The 21744-nt window shown below is 37.7% G+C and overlaps 1 protein-coding gene across 1 annotated transcript; it reads right to left on the minus strand.

The window, feature by feature from the left end:
* Positions 1 to 1508: 1508 nt before the first annotated feature.
* On the minus strand, positions 1509 to 20688 carry LOC122142161 (death-associated protein). Its single transcript, XM_042751582.1, has 4 exons — positions 20485 to 20688; positions 19368 to 19467; positions 4243 to 4285; positions 1509 to 2079 (listed from the first exon to the last, which is right to left on the minus strand). Exons 1-4 carry the CDS (start codon positions 20537 to 20539, stop codon positions 1960 to 1962), a joined length of 318 nt encoding a protein of 105 aa, XP_042607516.1. The 5' UTR covers positions 20540 to 20688; the 3' UTR covers positions 1509 to 1959.
* Positions 20689 to 21744: the final 1056 nt, after the last annotated feature.

Raw genomic sequence — 21744 nt, forward strand, 5'->3', positions numbered from 1 at the left:
GGAGTAAAGGTGAAGCACACACCTTATTAAGCTATTGAGGTCACAGGCACGAGGGATTAATCTGTCTTGCAGGGTCAGCACTTGCCTCAGGACAACACTGTATGAAAAACAATGAAGTGCCCTCTGCTGGAGAACCAAAGCACTGATGTGGGATCTGTGGTTGTGCTGATAGCCTATCAAAGACAAATACACTGAGAAGGCCTGAATGTCAGATAGACACCAGGATTTGGGTCACCCTGAACTGGCTTCAAAACCAGTGCTCCATTTCCAGATACCATGCTGTGGAAAAGTGAAAACCTTGACCTGAAACATGACATTTCGTAAGGGTTTAGCTGCCACTCATTCCTTTTGAGGTTCACCTTGTCCGAGTGGGAACAGCAGGTTTGGCCAGCTGGTCTGCTAAAGGCATGCATGCATAAGTCTTGCTGCTTTGGACCCAGAACATGCTGTGAGAACTACCTGAAGTTTGTGGCAGCTGCTGGCTCTTATCGGCACCTGAGTGGAACACAAAGTGAACAGAGCCAGATAGGAGGAGAGCTGGAGAACATGAGATAATGAAACAGAGGGAGAGAACGGGGCAAATGCTGAGTGGCATTAGGTTTGGTGGCTCAGGGCCGCATGGGCTGAGGCAGAGGAGAACAGGAAGCTGACGGGCTTTGCCACTCTTTACTAGTTCATAGAGCATGAAAAGTAGGCCGTGGGATTACAACATTAATAATATTTAATATGACAAATCACACATGGCAATTGTTTATTTTTTTTTATTTTTTTTTAGTGCATGCAGTGCGATTACTGAAAATCCTCTACTTTTACTCTCCATGAATTCCACAATTCAGTTCAGATTGTTGTCATGAACAGCTCAAAATGGCATGAAACATTGTTTTGAAGATAATTTTAACCTCAATTGTGTTACTTTTTCTATTATCTTGGATTCTAAAAAACGCAACTGTATGGTAATTCTAGCATGATTTTTTTTAAGCAAACATTGAAATTCCTCTTTTAAACCTATATAAATGTCTGCAATTAATTCAATATAATAAAAATGTATATGTAAAATTTAAAATAATGTGTCTGTGATATATATATATATATATAGTGTGTGTGTGTGTGTGTGTGTGTGTGTATATATATATATATATATATATATATAAATATATATATATATATATATATATATATATATATATATATATATATATATATACACACACACACAAATACATACACACACACACACGCACACAAACTGGCACTGATGGCTATAGTATTCAACCCTCTATATTTTTAACATTCATTTGCAATTTTTTAATAACTTATTTATTTTTTAATAATTTATTCTCCAAAAATTTCTGAAATTAATTGAACCCAAGGCACACAGACTCCCTATTACCGTTTTGTAAATCATTTCAGCCTTAAATGTTACTACTTGTTTGTGAAAGCACTGATATTTCCATCAGGCATTGCAACTCTATCTTATGAATGTGTTTTCAAGAGCAAAAAGGCGCGTGTGGTTTTATATTAACTCTTTATTCAGATAGCCACACCTAGTATCTAATGCCTAATATACAACATTTACCGACTTCAAAAAAAAAAAAAAAAAAAAGATTCATACAATTTACATCTCTCTGGAACTATTTATGTAAGACAAAATTAAAACTAAATAAAACAGCTCCAAGCATCCCTCATGAAGTGGCCCCACATAATTAACATGTTTCTGATTATTGATTTGCAATGGAGCTTTCAATTTTAGTGTTGCAATGATCTACAGCTAAGAAACAGGAAAAGGAACGCGTGTCATGATACTGTTGGAAACAGGACACTTGCAGGCACAGACGGAAGGGGGAGGGGGCGTGCGGAATGCTTTATGGCAAGAGATCCCTGGCAACCTGAGCAGGTGTTTGGGGTGGTGTGGTCCTGGCCCTGTGCGGGGGGCCGGGGTGGTCTAGAGTTGTGTAAGGCTCACTTCCGGGGCTGGTGGATGTGCTGGTTGATGTGGTGGGCTGAGGGCAGCTTCTGTACCGCAGGCACAGGTTTCTGATGGGCCACCTGGGCAGCAGCAGGGGTGAAGTCTTTATCCCCCTGAGAAGGACGACCAACAGAAACACACCTAATTATAATGGTGACATGGCAAATGCTTTGTGTGCAGTAAATCACAAATAATTGTACAAAACTCAGCCATGGTTCTCTAATCTAAATGACTGAAGGGTGTTCGAAGAGTGCTCTGTTGTCGACCAGGGTAGAGTTTTTCAAAAGCATTGTGAGCTAAGTTGATCACAGAGACCATTGGTGTCAATAGATCTACAATCTACTTGGGCTTACAGTGCTTTTTGGAAACGCTGCACAGTACTGATGACTGCTGTCTGTGATCCAGGCTTTATTATACTGTAATTAACTAAAACTGAAACCATAAGGCCACGTGTCGACCGAAGTGTGACATGCGCTGAGCAGCACTCATCACTGTCATGGTGTAGTCAGCCATCCAATCACAGTGGAGGAGGAGCTATGGACAAAACACAATGTGCAAATGTGCTGTTGCTCAGAATGATATCCAGTACTCGAATGTGATATTGCTTAATTATGATGATTCATATCAGCAGCAACTACTTTTTAAGAGATGCTGAGACCTCTTTGCCTTAGTTTTATGTCTATTAACATGAAAAGAAAAGTGGGAAACAGACGCATCTGACGTGCAGCAGCTGGACGCCCAGTGAGGATAAAACTCCTACTGCGAGAAAGCAGCAGCTGCAGACATTCTTCCGCATCACTTTAATCTGTATGAGAGAGTCTTTCAGAGCAAATATGTGAAGCTTTTGAAGTAGATTACAGGGTGGACAGTCCAAGACTGAACACAAGCGTGGCATTTTCTGTTTTATGTCTGTTTACCAACTTGCCAGAGGACAAAAAGAGCCTCAGATGTGAGTATTTAGAGAGGAAATATTGCAGGAATTGTGTCTCTTGAGAACTAGAGCACTATTTAGATCACTTCAAAGTAAAAGGAGCCCACTGCCTCAGTAAAGGGCTCCATGTGCATCTAGGGTCACACACTGTGACATGCGTAATCAAACACAATGTTCTCTTATACACCTGACATGTTTATATAATGATAATATAGCAAAACCTCCCACATAACTCTGCATGCTCATCCTTGTAAGCACAGATGGATGCATTACATCACAGCCTCCATCAAAAAAACTAATTCAGAGACGCGGCCAATCCCGTGGCGGCGGACCGGATTAAGGTCAGCTCGGGCTGGAAATGAGCAGAGTGGACTCTATGAGACCAGCTCTTTTGTAAAAACGGTACATATATGTCCTTTTAAAGGTACTGATCCATTGACAAGCTTTTGTACCCCAAAAGGTACAATTTAGGCCCTCCCTTTTTCTGTGTATATTAGGGTACCTTGTGTTAAATTATTCTGACATTAAAGGGATAGTTCACCTAAAAATGAAAGTTCTTTCATTACTTACTCACCCTCATGTTGTTCCAAACCCGTTAGACCTTTGTTCATCTTCGGAACACAAATTAAGATATTTTTGATGAAATTCAAGAGATTTGTGAGCCTGCAAAGACAGCAACACAACTGACACGTTCAAGGCCTAGAAAGGTAGCAAGGACATCGTTAAAATAGTCCATGTGACATCAGTGGTTCAACCTTTATTTTATGAAGCTATGAGAATACTTTGGGCACAAAGAAAACAAAAATAACACCTTTATTCAACAATTTCTTGTCACATGGACTATTTTAACGATGTGCTTACTACCTTTCAAGGCCTTGAATGTGGTAATATCTTCATTTGTGTTCCGAAGATGAACAAAGTTCTTATGGGTTTGGAACAATGTGAGGGAGAGTAATTAATTACTATTTTAATTTTTGGGTGAACTATCCCTTTAAAACATAAAACTGGCAATTTATTTGGACTTAAAATGAATCCTAACAGCTTGCTTGATTTGCATCCTGTCACTGTTTCTCTCAAAGAGCCGTTTGACTGTCGGCAGACCAACTGGTGCATTTACACATCAGTGTCACCTACAGTACAGAGTAGAATTTAGCCTGATGAACATTCAGGTGTCAGTCTTTGGTATGAATAGATCTTTTGAAAACAACAGCGGTTGCTCTAAGTTGCTCTGGATGAAGCCAATAGAAAGTTAACTGGTAGAGACCAACAAAACTCAAAATGTTGGACCAGAGTCAACCTGGCCTTTGATTTAGATGTTATGTAATCAATGGACATGTGCACCTACCTTTGTGACAACTCCCGAGACCACAACAGGTAACTTCGGAGGGCTAGAGATTGAGGAAAATAAGAAAGTCACAGTTACAAACAGAAAGCAATACATTTAAAACAAAAAAACAAAAATGATTAAATATATGTGCTAGTTAATGAAGTATAAGCAAAACAGATGACACAGAGTTTATGAAGCAAAACATTCTCATGTCAAATAGCAACTGATTGTAAATAAGCTTGTATATTAATCAGTCTCTGATTTTTTAGCATCATTAATTTTTCCACAGGGAATATGTGAAGGAGAACACAAACAACTCTGTATTCTGGTAATAAATAACACCATTCATATTTTAGAGAGGGGAAAAAACTATTTTGTGGATTTCAACCAGATTTGGCTCAATAGTGCTGCCTTGTGTCTAGGCCAGAAACACCTTTAAACTGAATTTATCCAGACGGCGAAGGCCAAAGTTTGTGTTTGCTGGTAAAATGAAGATGAAGTGGTTTCCAAACATTTAAAGGAGACAGATTATGCCCCTTTATACAACATATAATATAAGTCTCTGGTGTCCCCAGAATGTGCCTGTGAAGTTTCAGCTCAAAATACTCCACAGATAATTTATTATAACATTTTGAAACTGCATTGTATTGTAGTAGCTGTATCACAAAGCCCAAAAGATATAGCAAGGCTTTGTGACAAATCATCAGGGCTACTTATCAGCATCCACAAATACATATTTTATTATTTTATCAACGCCGAGCTGACAGCAGATTGTCGGCTGTATGAAATCAAAGTGTGAGGCCTGTGCTGATTAGCTGAAGGTCAACAGGCATCATTATGTGTGCGGGAGCTCAATCGAGACCTGACGCGGCTGTCAGCAGATGCCCTCTACTCCATATAACCGCTGGAATGAAGCTTCTTCTCCGTCTGGACACGTATCTAATCGGATGCTTGTATGGAATGCTAATGCAGCAAATTAGCTACAGCCTTGATGGAAACAACATCACATTCTGCATGTGTGATCGGCATTCACCGGGCCACCAATTACAGTGGGATTAACATGATAATTATTCTTCTAACTGTATGGCCTAACATGGAATACAATATCACTGATGAGTAAAAGACAATAAACAAGATACTGCCTAAATAGCAATTTGTACATTGGTTAACATTAATAAATAGGCTGCATGGCACTGATGATGTCAACTGAAAAGTAATTCCATTTTGATATTATAAACTAAAATAAAAATTAAAATAAATATATAAAATTAAAATAACTGAAATAATATAATATTATAAAATACATATATTTTTTTGGAAATGAATCCACTTTTGAATCAAACATACAATAAACAATACTATAACTTACAGATTCTAAATTACTTGACAGAAATTGTAGTTAGTAACGTAATCCATTACATATTTTAGGTAATATAATCAGACTACTTTTTGATTACTTTTAACCTAACTTGTTTATTAAATTGATTTAAATAGGATAATATTGCACCATATTGATAATAAAATGCAATGAAAATATATAACATATTTAAAAGATGGAAAAGAATTGGGGAGAAACAAATTATGAATAATTTATTGGTATAATGTGAATATATGAAATCAAATAATCAATAAAAAAGTAACTGTAGTTTGATTGTGAGCATTTTAAAATGTAATTTAATCTAATTACAATAATTGAATTTTTGGAAACTGATTACGCAATCCAGAATGCATGTAATCAAATTAAAAAAAAAAAAAATGGTGAGTAAATGATGACCAAATTAAAAAAAAAAAAAAAAAAAAAATAAAGAAAAAAAAAATATATATATATATATAAATATATATTTATATATATATATATATATATATATATATATATATATATATATATATATATATATATATTTATGGGCTTTTTATGTCTTTATTGTGAGAGGACAGTGGAGAGCTGACAGGAAAGCACTGGGAGGAGAGAAGTGAGCAGGATCGGCAAAGGAGATTCGAACTTGGGTCACCGTGAGCACAGTTGCGCTACACTGTATGTTGTCAAACTAACCACAAGGATATGGGCACCGACAAAATTAGAATTTTTTTGGGTGAGCTATTCCTTTACGTCCTGGTCAGTTCTCAAGGCCTGCATGCACATCTGGAAACTAGGGGGAGCAAATGGATGGCTCTGACTCAAAACCAGGTGCTCCAGGCAGTGGGTAAGGTACAAAATGGCCTATAAAAATTCCCGAGGGACAGGGAATTTACCACCACCATCTGAGCACAGAGCAGAAACATGGCCCCAGGCTTGTGCAAGCCGTCAGCCTCAGAAATGACTCTCATTCATTTTCCAAAGCCAAATGTTTCCCTAAAAGCACTAAGTCAGAACAGAAGGTCAAGAGTGATAATTGACCTTGACAAGAAAAATGGTCTATTGGAAATAGAATTATAATGTCAAAGAGAAAGTCTGAAGAGTGTCCGACTTCCAGTAGCCCCGGTCAAATACTACAGCGCCTGTAGTACATTACACCACCACTCGCACACTGCAGGAAACAGAGCTATAAAAGGAGACGATTAAATTGTTATCACAGCGTGAGACAATCCTGATGTCTCAACATACTTGAGACTGAACATAAATGAGGATACTGTGACAAAGGGCTTCATCTCTAATGCTGTGAAATCCAGTATATGTCAGAAGTTTGTGGCTTTCATCTCGCTGAGAAGCCAAGGAAACTCCAAAGATAGCTCAAGACAGTGAAAAGAGAGAGAGAGAGACTTGCCAAAGGGATAATCTCACTTTGAGGCATAACAGTGCTGCTCAACCGGTCTCATAGCTTCCTATCTTTTAAAAGAGACAGCTGTATAATCTCAGATTAAGCGGTCACTTCTTTTTCTAAGGGCAAAAATCTTATAAAGCCCTGTGTTTAAGAAAATGTGAGATTTTGGGATCAAAAGCCAAGTTATTGAAATCATACCATCAACGAATTCAAAAAAGCAAGCAGGATTATGTTTCTATAATCTATTTTTTTTAATATCTTAGCTTGTTTAAAATTTGCTGAATGGTAAAGGATGAAAACTTAAAAACTGAAAATAAATGTTATCTATTTTTCCGTTGGAGATAATTCAAAAAGGTATGTTTTGGGATATAATTATTAACCCCAATACTCTGAACTCTATTTGTGTACAGATTAAGAGTTATCATGCATAAAATGTTAATCAGGTACACAGCTGACCCATTTCCTGTTTCAGCGATGAGATTCCTCACCTGAGGGTGGCAGCAGTGTGCTTGGGTTTAAACCAGGCCAGAGACTGTTTAAATCCTTCAGAGTGTCTAACTTAGGTAAAATCATTTATGGAAAAACACAAGCTGAAATAGATTACAAGGTTAATATGAAGGTCAGTATCTGAAATATTTAAACTTAAACAAAACATTCACTTAAACTTAACCTCTCCTGGAATTAATGTAAGAGAAAGCCAAGGCAGAATTTTCTTGTGCAGAAGATGCAGTCTACAATTTATACAGAAGGCAGCAGTGTCACACGATCCTTCACAAATCATTCTAATATGCTGTTTTGGTGATCAGTTACCAATTATTATTGATGCTTTGTTATTAATAATAGTTCTTATTATTAAGGTTTAGGCAGTATTTGTTGCTTAATATTTTTGTGGAAACCGTGATCCATTTGTTTACAGAATTCTTTGATAAATGGAAAGTTTCCCTAGTGAATAAAAGTGTTATTTAATTTAGATTTTTAAATTATACTTACTTATCTGTGTTTTCCACAAAAAATATTTGTTAATATCAACAAATAAATGTTTCCCGAGCAGCAAATCATCATATTGGAATGATTTCTGAAGGATCATGTGACACTGAAGACTGGAGTAATGTGTGTAGGACACACACACACACACACACACCCATTCAAAAGTTTTGGATTAGTGCGATTTTTAATGTTTTTTTTTTTTTTTTTTTTTTTAAAAGACATTTCTTCTGCTCATCAAGGATGCATTTATTTGATCAAAAACAGAAAAAAACTTATATTTTGAAATATTATTACAATTTACAATAACAGCTTTCCATTTTAATATACTGCAAAATATAATTTATTCATGTGATGCAAAGCTGAATTTTCACATGATGCTTCAGAAATAATTTTTTGCTGCTTAATATTTTCTTTGGAACCTGTGACACTTTTGTCAGGATTCTTTGATGAATAAAAATGTAAAAAGAACAGCATTTATTTAAAATAGAATAAAAAAAAGTCTTTACCATCACTTTTTATTGATTTAACATCTTTGCTGCTGCTGCAAAAAACAAAACAAAAAACAACCACAAACATTTGAACAGTAGTGTATATTATTACAAAAGATTTCTTTTCTTTAATAAATGCTGTTCTTTTTTTTTTTTTTTTACTTTATTCAAATAATACTTAAAGTATCACAGGTTCCAAAAAATAAGTTTCCAATATTGATAATAAATCAGCGTATTAGATAGATTTCTGAGGGATCATGTGAAACTGAAGACTAGGGCTGTCAAAATGGCTGACAAACTAAATTAGAATTTTGTATATTAGACTTTAAAATGCAAAATTTCAGTTAGGGTGAAGAAAAGCTTTTGGCTTCTCTCCTGAGGGCACAAGAGGGCGCATGAGCAAAATATAACTAATGCAGTTCATTCAAAGAATAAGATAACATTACTATCTGTGAAAATAAAAAAAGTCCATGAGTTTTAAAATAATGTTTATAAACCAATTATAATTAAGTTGCTTAAAAAACGATAAACAAAGCAGCATCATGAATGTATGCATAGTTTAATACAAAGAGCCGAAAGCCAATCACAGAGAGTAAAATTTTCATTTAAAAACGTCCCTCTAGAAAATGCGTGAAATATGCATTCCGTGTGAACAGCTTGGTTTCAGTTTTGACGTTAACAAGATCTTCTCCACATTGATGTTCTCTTTTCCCACAATATTTCTAATTAACAACACAGCAAGTGGCTTCAACTGGATAGGCTAACAAAAACATTAAAATGCAATGACACTTAGATCGTCATCGCACCTCGTAAGCCACTGATAAGGCTGCCTTAAATTCGAATGCAACGTTTTTGCATTTGAATGTGGATATTTATTTTAAATTCAACGAATATTCGAAATTCGATTTTTTTTGACAGCCCTACTGAAGACTGGGTAAGGATGCTGAAAACTCAGCTTTGCATAGAGATAGAGATTGTGTGTAGGAAGAGAGTGAGCTGGTACATTACAAGCCAACTCAGCTTCAGCAGCAAAAGCAATTGCTGCAATTAACAAGTCGGCACAGACGCTCACAACTTGCTGTTGTCATGGCAACCACGTGGAATAGCTTTTATTTACTGATGAGCTAAATCGGGAGGAAACAGCAAAAACCTCTCGTCTGGAGCTTAGGGAATGAACCGTGCAACCGAAGCAAAATTGGACTGGACCTAAAGCTCCATGCTTAGCCTCTGCTGCAAACAAGACTGAGTCTCAACATCAACAGAATATAAACACAGGGGTGGATGGAGGAAAGCATCTGTAAAACAGAGCTCAGAGTAGTACACAATCAAATGAACCAAAATATTAAATAAAACAAACATGAAATGACATGAGCAGGAGTTTGTTAATGAGAGGTGTAACAATTCTGCTGAGCTTTCTGTGTGGCCTGATGATATGTTAGAAAAACCACACACGGACACAATAGCGCTCTGATGAATGGCTTGCTGTAATTACTATTATCTGATTAAAAAGTCCTTCCCCTCTGAAATTAACTAAGGTATGAGGTTAAAACGACATCGGTATCTGTTCCTTATCATACAACAGTTTGCAGTAGTGAGACTAACCCTAAATCCTAAATTAGAAACTCACATTCCTGCCAAAAACTGATTATGAAAAAAATGGGAAACGCGTGTTGCAAAACTAAAATACTTACAATTATGACCGAATTTAGGATCTAGTTGGGTAAAAATCTAGATAATGCACAAAAGATCTTTTCCTTAAAGCACTGGGCGGATGGGGAAGTCAGGTTTGGACTTTAGTTATGCAGCTCCATGTGTGGTTTGACTGACAGGCGAAACATTTGAAAAGTAACTTCTGTGGTAATGAGATAACATATAGTTATACAGAAATTCTTCCGACATAGCAGTGAGGCAAATTTAAGCAGATTAACTGAAACAACACACCAAGAGCCCATTATTCCAATAGCGTCAGCACACTTCGCTAAACAGTGCAGAGAGGGAAACTAGCGTGGAAATAATTGTCATCAAACTGTCAATTTTTATTTCCCTTTTTTTCATTTGCTTTATTTAAATCCAGCACCCCATCCCAATTTTCACCATCGCTTCATCCACTGAGGAACGCAGGCAGTGGGATGTGCTTTAGCAGGGGCTATATATATGTATATATAATTTACACAACTGCTCAGTTAGCTAATACTTCCATTAATTAATTAATTTAAATTAACAAACATTTTTCAAAAAAAAAATTAAATTCTAATTATTGCTGTTCTTTTGAATTTTCTATTCATCAAATATTTATCATTCTATTCTCTGTTCATCTATTCCATAAAAATATAAGGTAGCACAACTGCTTTCAACTGTAATAATGATAAAAATGTTTTTAGATGACTAAATCAGCATATTAGAATGATTTCTGAATGATCATGCAACACAGAAGATCACTGGATTAACGGCTGCTTAAAAAATTCACAAGAAACATAATTTATGGCATTACATGAATTACATTTTATTCAAAATGACATGTATTCAAATAGAAAAATTTAAACAATACTACACAATATTACTGTATTTTTGATCAAATAAATGAAGTCTTGATGAGTATAAGAGACTTCAAAAACATTCAAAAAATCGTGATGACCCCAAACTTTTGAACAGTAATGCATATTACAAAGCATGCAAAAAGTAGTGTAACTGTTTAGCGCAGGTATCCTTAAATCTGGACCCTGAGATCCACTTTCCTGCAGAGTTTAGCTCTAAGCCTAATCAAACACCCCTGAGCATGCTAATCAATGCTAATCAATGTCTTTGGGATCATTAGAAAATCACATGCAGGTGACTTTGATCAGGGCTGGAGCTAAACTCTGCAGCGCATTGGACCTCGAGGGCAAGATTTCAGGAACCTGGACTTTAGCGAATGCTGTATGCATGGACACTCCTGATGACAAAAATTATGGATCATTGCGAACCGTGGATGGACAAAGTATACTTTGGGCTTAAGTATAAAGAAAGGACAGGGAAGACAGCGGAGGCGGACGCATCAAGGAGTGAGCTCACCAGCAAAGCACATCACATTAGCATCTCAGACCCATTCCATTTTGGCCACCGATCCATCTGAGAAGCCCAAATCACATTTGACAGGTGCTCCCTAGACAGTGCCACTTGACTTGCTTCAACAAATGTGCAATTTTTCCATCAGAAGCCAGTTGCTTACAGGTTATCCCTCTGACAGCCAAGAGAACATCGAGGAAGAGTGTATAGTGCAAGACATTGGAGTGTGTGCGCACGTCTGGCACATTCAGCCACAGGACAAACTTAAAAATGTATTAATATCTACAATAAAAGATGAAATACAGAGCAGGAACGCTTCAATCAAACAAACTCAATTTTGATATGGACGTTCTCACTCCAGAGCTGCTCATAAAGGTTCAATGATCCGTGGCCATGGAAAGCATTAGACTTCATCCAGATCTCACTGAAAACATCTGTGAATTTGTTTAAAGGCATATACCAGAGCATTGTGAAGGAATAATGTTTGCAGAGAACACCGCTTAGCTTTTGCCAAACAAAACCAACCAAGAGTTGTTTTGTATTTTATTTTTATTTTTTTCATGGCAAGATGGCGCCGCTGAGTTTGGATGCCGTCCAGGTCGCTCCACTTAGATTGTGTTTTTATTTACTTTTGTACTTTCTTTTGCTCTCTCTTTTTACACACATATCGTCTGCACTGACCTAACCGGTTTCACGACACTTTATCCTCCAACCCATCGTGGCCATCTGAGATTCTCCAGAACGCCGAGATGAACAATGGCCACTTGAGTAACCCACCGCGATGACAGATCAAGAAACACCACGGGAAACGTACTGGGATTCGCAACAGACTGAAGAAAAGCGCACACAGCCCTCCTCTGCCGAGCATTCTGCTCGCCAATGTCCAGTCTCTGGAGAATAAGATGGATGATCTGGGAGCCAGGTTAAGTTTCCAACGGGACATTAGGGACTGTTACATCCTTTGTTTGTCTGAAACATGGCTCACGACCTCGGTCCCAGACACTTCTGTAACACCATCTGATCATTTCTCTGTCTTACGGATGGACAGGACAGTAGAGGCCGGTAAATCCAAAGGTGGTGGAGTGTGTTTCATGATCAACAAGAAATGGTGTGACCCCAGGAATATCTCCACTCTGTCACGCTCCTGCTCTCCTCATCTGGAACATTTATCCATTATTTGCCACCCATTCTATCTTCCCCGGGAGTTTTCATCGATCATCGTTACTGCTGTTTACATCCCACCACAGGCAGACACAAGCTTGGCTTTGTCTAAGCTTCACGATGTTCTCAGCGGTTTGATTAACAAACATCCTGACGCTGCTCTTATCATCGCTGGGGATTTTAACAAAGCCAACATCAAGCAGGATATGCCTAACTTTTATCAACATGTATCCTGTCCAACCAGAGGACTGAATACACTGGATCATTGCTACTCTCAGTTTAAGAATGCTTACAAAGCTCGTTCACTACCGGCTTTTGGCAAATTGGACCATGCCGCCATTTTTCTCACACCGGAATATAAATGAAGGCTCGTTCAAGAACCCCAGTTGCAGAGGGTAGTGACAAGCTGTTCCGCCCACTCTGAAGCCATGCTACAGGCGGCTCTTGATGATGTAGACTGGGACATGTTCCGAGCGACTTCCTCTGATGTCAGTGAGTTCACGGATTTAGCATTAAGCTTTGTAAACACGCTAACCGAACAAGCTACGGATACAATAACTATAAGGACCTTATCAAATCAGAAACCATGGGTGGACAGAACAATCTGTGCTTCAGTAAACAAACACACTGTGCTATGATCTCCGATGGGCAGTTAAAGCCCCACAGATACAGGGAACGCATAGAGTCCCATTTCCAACTAAATGACCCCCGACGCATGTGGCAGGGACTAAGGACCATCTGTGCCTTTGGAAATAAATCCCCTACAACTTAAACACCATACACGTCCCTTTCTAACGAAACAAACTCATCCCAAGGCAGCGATAAAAATCAAACCACGCAGCGCGAGTCTGCCGATCAGCGCATCAGGAAGCAGCACTCATAGCAGCGATAATCATGTAATCACCATGTCAGAGGACGAGGTTCGGAGGGCTCTAAAGCGAGTGAACGTCAGGAAAGCAGCAGGTCCTGATGGGATTTCTGGCCGTGTTCTGAGGTCCTGTGCTGATCAGCTCGCTGGTTTGTTTACATCAATTTTTAATGAGTCCCTTACTACCTCGGTGGTTCCCACCCCCTTTAAAAAAAAATCTGCCATCATCCCTGTGCCTAAGAACAATAATCCCTCTTGCCTGAATGACTATCATCCAGTTGCCCTCATGTCAACAGTCATGAAGGTCTTTGAGAAACTTATAAAAGGTCAACATTTGATCCTCCATCCCTGATACTTTGGACCCTCTTCAGTTCCGCTCCAACAGATCTACTGAAGATGCCATCTCTCACATCCTGCACTCTTCTCTCACGCACATTGACAGCAGCAATGGGAACTATGTAAGGCTGCTATTCACTGACTATAGCTCAGCTTTCAATACTATAGTCCCCATCAAGCTAGCTTCCAAACTCATGGATCTCAGCCTGAATTCTTCACTCTGCAACTGGATTCTTGATTTTCTCGCTGGTAGACCTCAAGTGGTGAAAGTAGACCAGTTCACCTCCAACTCCATCACCCTGAATGTGGGAGCTCCACAGAGCTGTGTCCTGAGTCCCTTGCTCTACTCTCTCTACACACATGACTGCATGACTTCCCATAGCTCCACATCTGTTATCAAATTTGCTGATGATACTGTGGTTCTGGGCCTCATTTCCAACAATAATGAAGCCGCATACTTAGTTGCGGTAGAGAAACTCACATCATGCCAGGACAATTGTCTCTCTATGAATGTGAGTAAAACTAAAGAGCTGATTGTGGACTTCAGGAAGAGACAGCAGTGGCCCTATACTCCTCTTAAGATCAGTGGGACCCATGTGGAGAGGGTGAGCAGCTTCAAGTACCTTGGTGTAAACATCTCAGAGGACCTGACTTGGACTACCCACATTCAAACACAGGTTAATAAAGCCAGGCAAAGACTGTACCATCTGCGACAGCTGAGAAAATTCAGGGTTTCACCAGCAATCCTGAAAACTTAGAACATAGAAAGTGTATTGACTCAGTGTATCTCAGTGTGGTATGGGAACAGCTCCAGTCAAGACTGCAAAGCCCTGCAGGGAGTTGTGCACTTAGCTGAGCGCATCTCAGGTTCTGCTCTCCCCTCTCTGCAGGAGATCTACCTCAAACGCTGCAAAAGCAGAGCTGTTAAAATCATTAAGGACTCAAACCACCCTAGTAACAGTCTTTTCACTTTGCTGCCATCTGGTAAGTGCTTCCGTAGCCTGATGGCAAAAACTGAGAAACTTAGGAGCAGTTTCTTCCCCCAGGCCATCAGGCTCCTAAACTCAAAACCAGCCTCTTAACATCTACATGTCTCCACTTAATATTCACTTAATCAGTAAGATATTCATCATTCTCTACCTCATACTGACAGTGTCACAACCTGTTTGCATATTCACCTCTTGTACATTATTGTGTATCTTAATATTTAAGACTACAGTATACTTTCATGCACATTTTATTTTCTATTCTATATTTAAGCCTACAGTATACATTTTTTATTTATTTTATTCTTTCTATTCTTTTTACTTTTATTTCATTCTTCCATACCTATATTTATGTATATTTTCCTCTGTGTTGTATTCTTTAATCATTGCACTGTCCATGGAGCAGACCTGACCTGATTTCACTGCTGGTTATATATTCTCTATATAATCGTGTATGTGACAAATAAAAAATCTTAAATCTTTAATCTTGAATGAAGGAAATTGGTTGTTAGATGACAATTCAGGCATGTTACTTCTGTCCATTGTTCAGTTTTGGCTCCTTTTGACTCACTAAATGTGTGCCAGACATCTTTAATGGCTGACACAATTTTTAGCATTCAGCATAATGACTCATGTTTGCTGATGGATTATTATGTCTAGTTATGCGAGTCCCCCACATGCATACATTGAGGGCCACAAGCAACTTGGTGGATCAGATGTGAAAATGCCTCCTTGGTTGGGAAATGTAATTTGATTATCTATATCACTTCTAAATTTAGGGTATAATAATTTCGTTTTTCTAGTGGCCTTTAATATTACCATTAATATTAGCTCTGAGCTGTTTATTTCCTTTGATTTGGAATTACGAGTTTCTATGGAAACACTATTAATGCCAAAATTAATTTGTGTAAGCAGTAGCCAAAACCACAATATAACGAGTATAATATATATTTTTTCAATATCTTATTAATATGCATTGTGGTTGGCCGAACACCGCAAGCTCTCGTCGGAAATGTAACAGCCCTTTCCATAATCACGAGCTTCATCTTTCAAAATAAATGTAAAGACAGTTAATAATGTCCTTAGTTTTACCATCAGTTCAAGCCCGAAAGGAGAACAGAGTCATGTGACAGACACAGTGATGAAGCTCATATGTGTTTGCAGTACACAATCCACCGACGGTTAAGACAGCTGACTCCACTGTGTGACCCTGCCTCTCTCTCTCTCACACACACACACACACATACACGACGCGCAAAACTCCGCATTTGAAAATTCAATAGCAAATACTTTAATAACAAAACATACTTACAGTAGGTGATTCAGAAGCACCAGATTGTTGTAGCTAAGTCAGAATTACCTCCTCTCCTGGGTTCACTAAACGATAAAATGCATTACTGTTCTGTTGTAAGTAATCTTAAAGCTTCCTAAATGCATCTTCTTTCGGAAGGCCAAATAAAGTGCTTTTGCTTTCGCCTAGATACACACAGCATCTCCCTGACATGGCTGCTTCAACACTAACTGCGGTTACTGAAACCATGCCTTCTTTCTTTGCGTGAACATTTGGGCAGCATTACGCAAATATTTCCACATAGTGATGTGGGGGCGTGTTTGAATGAGCCATTCATAGTGCTCAACTTCAAAAAAAAAACATTTATATAGAAAAAATAAATACTAAGAAATTTGAAATCGCATCATATGACCCCTTTAAGTCCAGTATGGTGTGAATGCGCTATTGACTGAAAACATACTGTATGCAGTTACATAAATACAGATACATACAGAAAATGGGTGAAATTATATTAAAATCGATTAAAATGTATTACAATTAGATTTAAATATGAGAGTATTTCAAATTTAGTTGCAATAAATAGTTAATATAATACATTCATTAAATTAATTCACTTAGCATTCGCTTAAATTTAAAAGATTTACATATTTTTTTATTAATATTAAATATTTAGAAAAATAAAACATTCATAGAAGATGATTTTCTGCTTTAATGATTTGTTCCTGTTTTTATTTTACATAACTTTAAATGAAACTCCCCGATTAAGTAAGAAAAAAACTAAAATCATAAAAACAATTAAATTGGGAGTTTTGGGAATCAACACAAAGATGAATAAACATCCATTAATCAGCCAGCAATGAGACAAAATAACTGGCCTATAACATACTATTAGCCTATAACTACAACAACAACAAAAAAAAAGAAGCTTGAATTAACTGATAATAACCAACCACCATAATAACCGTGCAAAGAATCTCTTTGTTGTCAACAACTAAAACAAGCTTTGGAAAACCATCTGAGCACAAAGAGACTACACAGGAAAATGGCGAGTTCCCTCTTGGCTTGCCAGTGGTACGAGAAAATGCCAAACCTAATAACGTGGGTGGATGGATCACATTCTAACATCACAGTGCTTGGGCACTGAAACCGCATTTCAACCTCTTCTCTGAAACATCCACCCGGAATGGCTGCCATGTTTCTGAAGGAAAGCCAATGAGATACTAAAAGCAACTTTAAGCTTGTTCAGGAACGATACACCTCGTAGGATTTCCTGCAGCAGGCTGAGTGAGCTGATAAGGGCTCGCTTGCAGACGGGGCGGCCCATCAGTCATCAGGTACCGGGGTGGAGGGGACCGCTAACAAAGCCATAAAGCCCATCTGAATCAGCAGTCAAACCCTGTGAAAACACCTCACTAGCGCTGCTAACAGGTCAGCTATTACACAAACACAAACGGGGAAATCTGAGGACTGTAAAACTTTTGCAATGCACATGTGCTCTTGCGCAACTAACAGATAGACAGCTACCTAGTAGCAACAAGCAGAAAACTCATTGAAACCTATTTAATCTAAACACACTCACCCAAAATGAAGAAAAAGGAAAAAATGAACATGTGGCGATATCCGGCTGTTGCCACATTTTCCTAACTGACACACCCAAGATTATTACATTTAGTTTGCGACCAAAAATTATATCATGTGCTCAACAATCCAGATGTGTGTGTAAAGACGGCCAAATTCACCTTCACTCTTAGTCATCGAGAAACTGATGGGCACTAACAGTGACTTCATCATCATATTTAATATTATGGTTTAGTATGAGCTGCTTCACCAACACAGAGCAGAGGAAGTCCAAGCTAAGAAAAACATTTCTCATTTTAGCAGAAACCTCTCCATATGCCTACGGTCATATGGGAATTGCACACCTGTGTCACTGATCAAATGTTCAACGCTGACTCAATGCTGAACCAATTCTTTCATAGCGTTACTAAAGGTTATAAAGAATTGTGCTACTTGGAAGTTAAAGGGATAGTTCACCCAAAAATTAATTACTCACCCTCATGTCGTTCCAAACCTGTAAGACCTTTGTTTATCTTTGGAACAGAAATTAAGATATTTTTGAGAGCTCTCTGACCCTCCCATAGACAGCAAGTGTCCTTACACGATCAAGGCTCAGAAACGTAGCAAGGACATCGTTAAAATAATCCATGTGTCATCAGCGGTTCAACCGTAATTTTACGAAGCTACGAGAATACTTTTTGTGTGCAAAGAAAACTAAAATAATGACTTTATTCAACAATTTGTCTCCTGCACGTCACCCAATAGCGCCATTTTGGGGAGTATCACATACGAAAACAACTTATGCAACATATGTACGTAGATACGTTGTTTACTCTTTGATCTGAACATAAACAACGAACATGAGGGTGAGTAATTAATGACATTTTTGGGTGAACTATCTCTTTAAGTAGGGCTGCATGATTAATCACATTAAAAATAAAAACGAGATATGTCTTAGTGCAATCATCAAATCACAAAGTATGCAATTTAATTAAATACATTTATATACTGTGCATTTCAGCACGGCAATGTGTTTTCTTACACGCCAGCAGCTCATGATCTCCTGTTTTCAGTGTTTCAGAGAAAAAGAAAAAGACCAAACCCATTATTTTAAATAGAAACTTCTATGAGAAAATTGAAAATATCTATTTAAACGACAATCAATCACAGTTTAATATTATTATTCAAAATATCCACCTGCAGAATGCAGCGACTGACCAAACAGAGTGAAGTATTAAAGTGAGCCGTGAAATAAATTTTAATAAAATGTTGCTTGTCTTGATGAGAGGCTGGTTATTGCTGGAAATAGTTTATCTGAAGAGGTTTTAAAAGGTTGGTAGCGTGCAAGTAAACAAAACTAAAAATTACGAGCACAAAGATACTACAGAGTTATGAAGTGATGTATAAGAACTGAAACCTATTTTGATTTTGAAAGCATCAGAATTATAAGACTTATAAGCCTAGAATCTCTTAAAAAATATATACTTCATAAATAAAATCAATCAATAAAAAAATCAAAGCAATAATGATTCTGACAAGTTATAGCTGAAAATATAGATGACCATATGCTTCTCTAGAAAAAAACAGTCTGTCATTGCAGAGGTGTATGGTGAACTGGAAATTCAATGCATACTTCAGAAATGTGAAGGCCAGCATACTTACATCTCAGTCTCATATTCTTCACTGTCTTTGTCATTCTTCTTTTCTGGCACATCATTTGCAGACTGGTGCTTCTGAACTATCCGCATGCCTCCTGCTTTCACTGCCACAAATAAACACAAACGGTTCAGAGTTTATTTCCAGACACTGGTGGTAACTGAAATTGCATTTATTATACAATGTCATCAAGCAACATAAATCAAGTGGCCATTTTAATGTGCAACCCTATGCAATCTTTTTTTCCCTTGGCCTACATTTAGGGCCATTACACACATGTTGTTATCTGATTTCTTGTGTACTTTACACCACACTGACAGATATGCTGACAGAGTGAAACACAATGCAAAATCACAAATTTACATCTTGTGAAAGGACAAATATTTGGATGAAAATCTGCACCATGTCACATAATCAAACATGGTTGATCTTTAACATAAACTGCCTCTTAGAGACAAATGACTACTTGGGAAGAGCATAACACATCAGCTGAATCATGTACTAGGGAAATTCCATAAAAGTATGCCTTTCACATCCCTTGAGAGCATATGTGTAAACAATGAAGAGCTGACACCAACTTTTACTCTGTTATTATAGAATTTTTTCTTGAAGCGCCAACCAAAATCCAGTAACTTTATTCTATTTTTGTTGGAAGTATTTTTTGCCCATTCCATCCCTGTCTTTCCAACTTATCCTTATTTCATTACATGCAATAATCATATATATATAATAAATTTGCGCCTCATGCGTCAACCCTGTTATTATCAACCCCCCCCCCCCATATATATATATATATATATATATATATATATATATATATATATATATATATATATATATATATATATATATGTTATACCAACATCACCACTTCAAAACGTTAGCTCTTTAAGGTATATTTTTTCTTTATTTAATATTTTGTTAGGTTTGTCAGATTATATATATATATATACACATATATATATATATTAAATAAGAGATTCAATGCAACGTCTAAAATCTACAATAATGGACTTTTTAAATCACATTTTACAAATGCAAAAGGCGCCCATTGGTGGACTGATCCATTAGACTTGTCAGCAGAAAAACAACAACAGCAGAAGCAGTAGCACAGAGACATTACCAGCAGGAAGATGTCCAGCTTTGGTCTCGATTTTCTCTTTGGGTGGCGATGACATGGCTGCTGTCAAGCGCTTCTTCCAAAGAGTTGCTTCGTTGTCTTCAAAGTAAAACCAATCCTTCAGTTTCCTGGCTGAAAAATAACGCACACTTCTGTCGACTTCGTCAACGTGGCTTTTTCCTGCCCATTGTTTGGCAACGGTGCGTGATGACGCCAGTGGTCGGGTCCAACCAATAGGAGCGTTTATTGAGAAAGGACGTTCCTCCTCTTTACTATGGAAAGTCTAATGGAACATACGAGGAGAATCAGAAAATACAAACCTGCATGCATTTGTAGAAGAGCCATGTAGCTTTTATTAATACATTCATTCTAGCTCAAACAAGTGATAGAGAGAGGGGAGAAAATGTCTTTGTTTTTAAATTTAAAAAAAGGACTGATAAATCACAGCATAATTTAGTTAAATATTATTTATGGTAACATTACTCAACATCACCGGTCGATTAACTCTGGGTCATTTTGTACACCGGGTAAAAGGAATCCTTCACCTTTCACACTGCTCATAATTTACCCGTGGTTAACAAACAATTGGATAATCATAAAATGACGTTCATGTTTACGGCTTTTATTGTCAGGCTGTCAGCGATTGGACGACCGCGGCACGTGACCTCTTTACTTAAAGGCTCTAAAAATTTGCGTATTTTAATTACATATTCCTGCTAACAAGTTTTCCAGGATGGACTTTTCGGACTATAAAGGTAAAAATGAAACGGTCTCTTTTTAATTTTAAGGCTAAAATTTGTCTGGGAAACTCTAGCAGACATAATAATAGGGAATCTTATCAAACAATTATGTCTGGGGAAAAAATATATTCAAGAACTCCCAACTGCTGGTGCTCATATCCCTACAGCTGGTAGACCTATTGCATCATCTCAGGGGTCGGCAACAGTGGCACGCAGAGGGATAATCGCTGGCACGCGAGCAATAGAGAAAACTGCATACTAACAAACATCTCTAGTCAACAAATTCTCACAATAACACAGCACATAATAAGCTATAAATACTATTAAAGTGTGAGAATTAACTTGCGCTAGTCTACGGATGCGCGCGCGACCGTTGCACATACTAGGCGCTTCGGATCGAAGCCTGAGTCTGCGCTCGTCAGTGTCAAAATGACTGAGATGACCAATCAAATCAAAGTAGGCGGGGTTAACTGTTCACAGAAGCAGAGCGCGAAGCGTCAGTTTAACGTTAAAGAGAGCTATA

Source organism: Cyprinus carpio, chromosome B24, assembly GCF_018340385.1.
Source record: "Cyprinus carpio isolate SPL01 chromosome B24, ASM1834038v1, whole genome shotgun sequence".
Classification (NCBI taxonomy): Eukaryota; Metazoa; Chordata; class Actinopteri; order Cypriniformes; family Cyprinidae; genus Cyprinus; species Cyprinus carpio.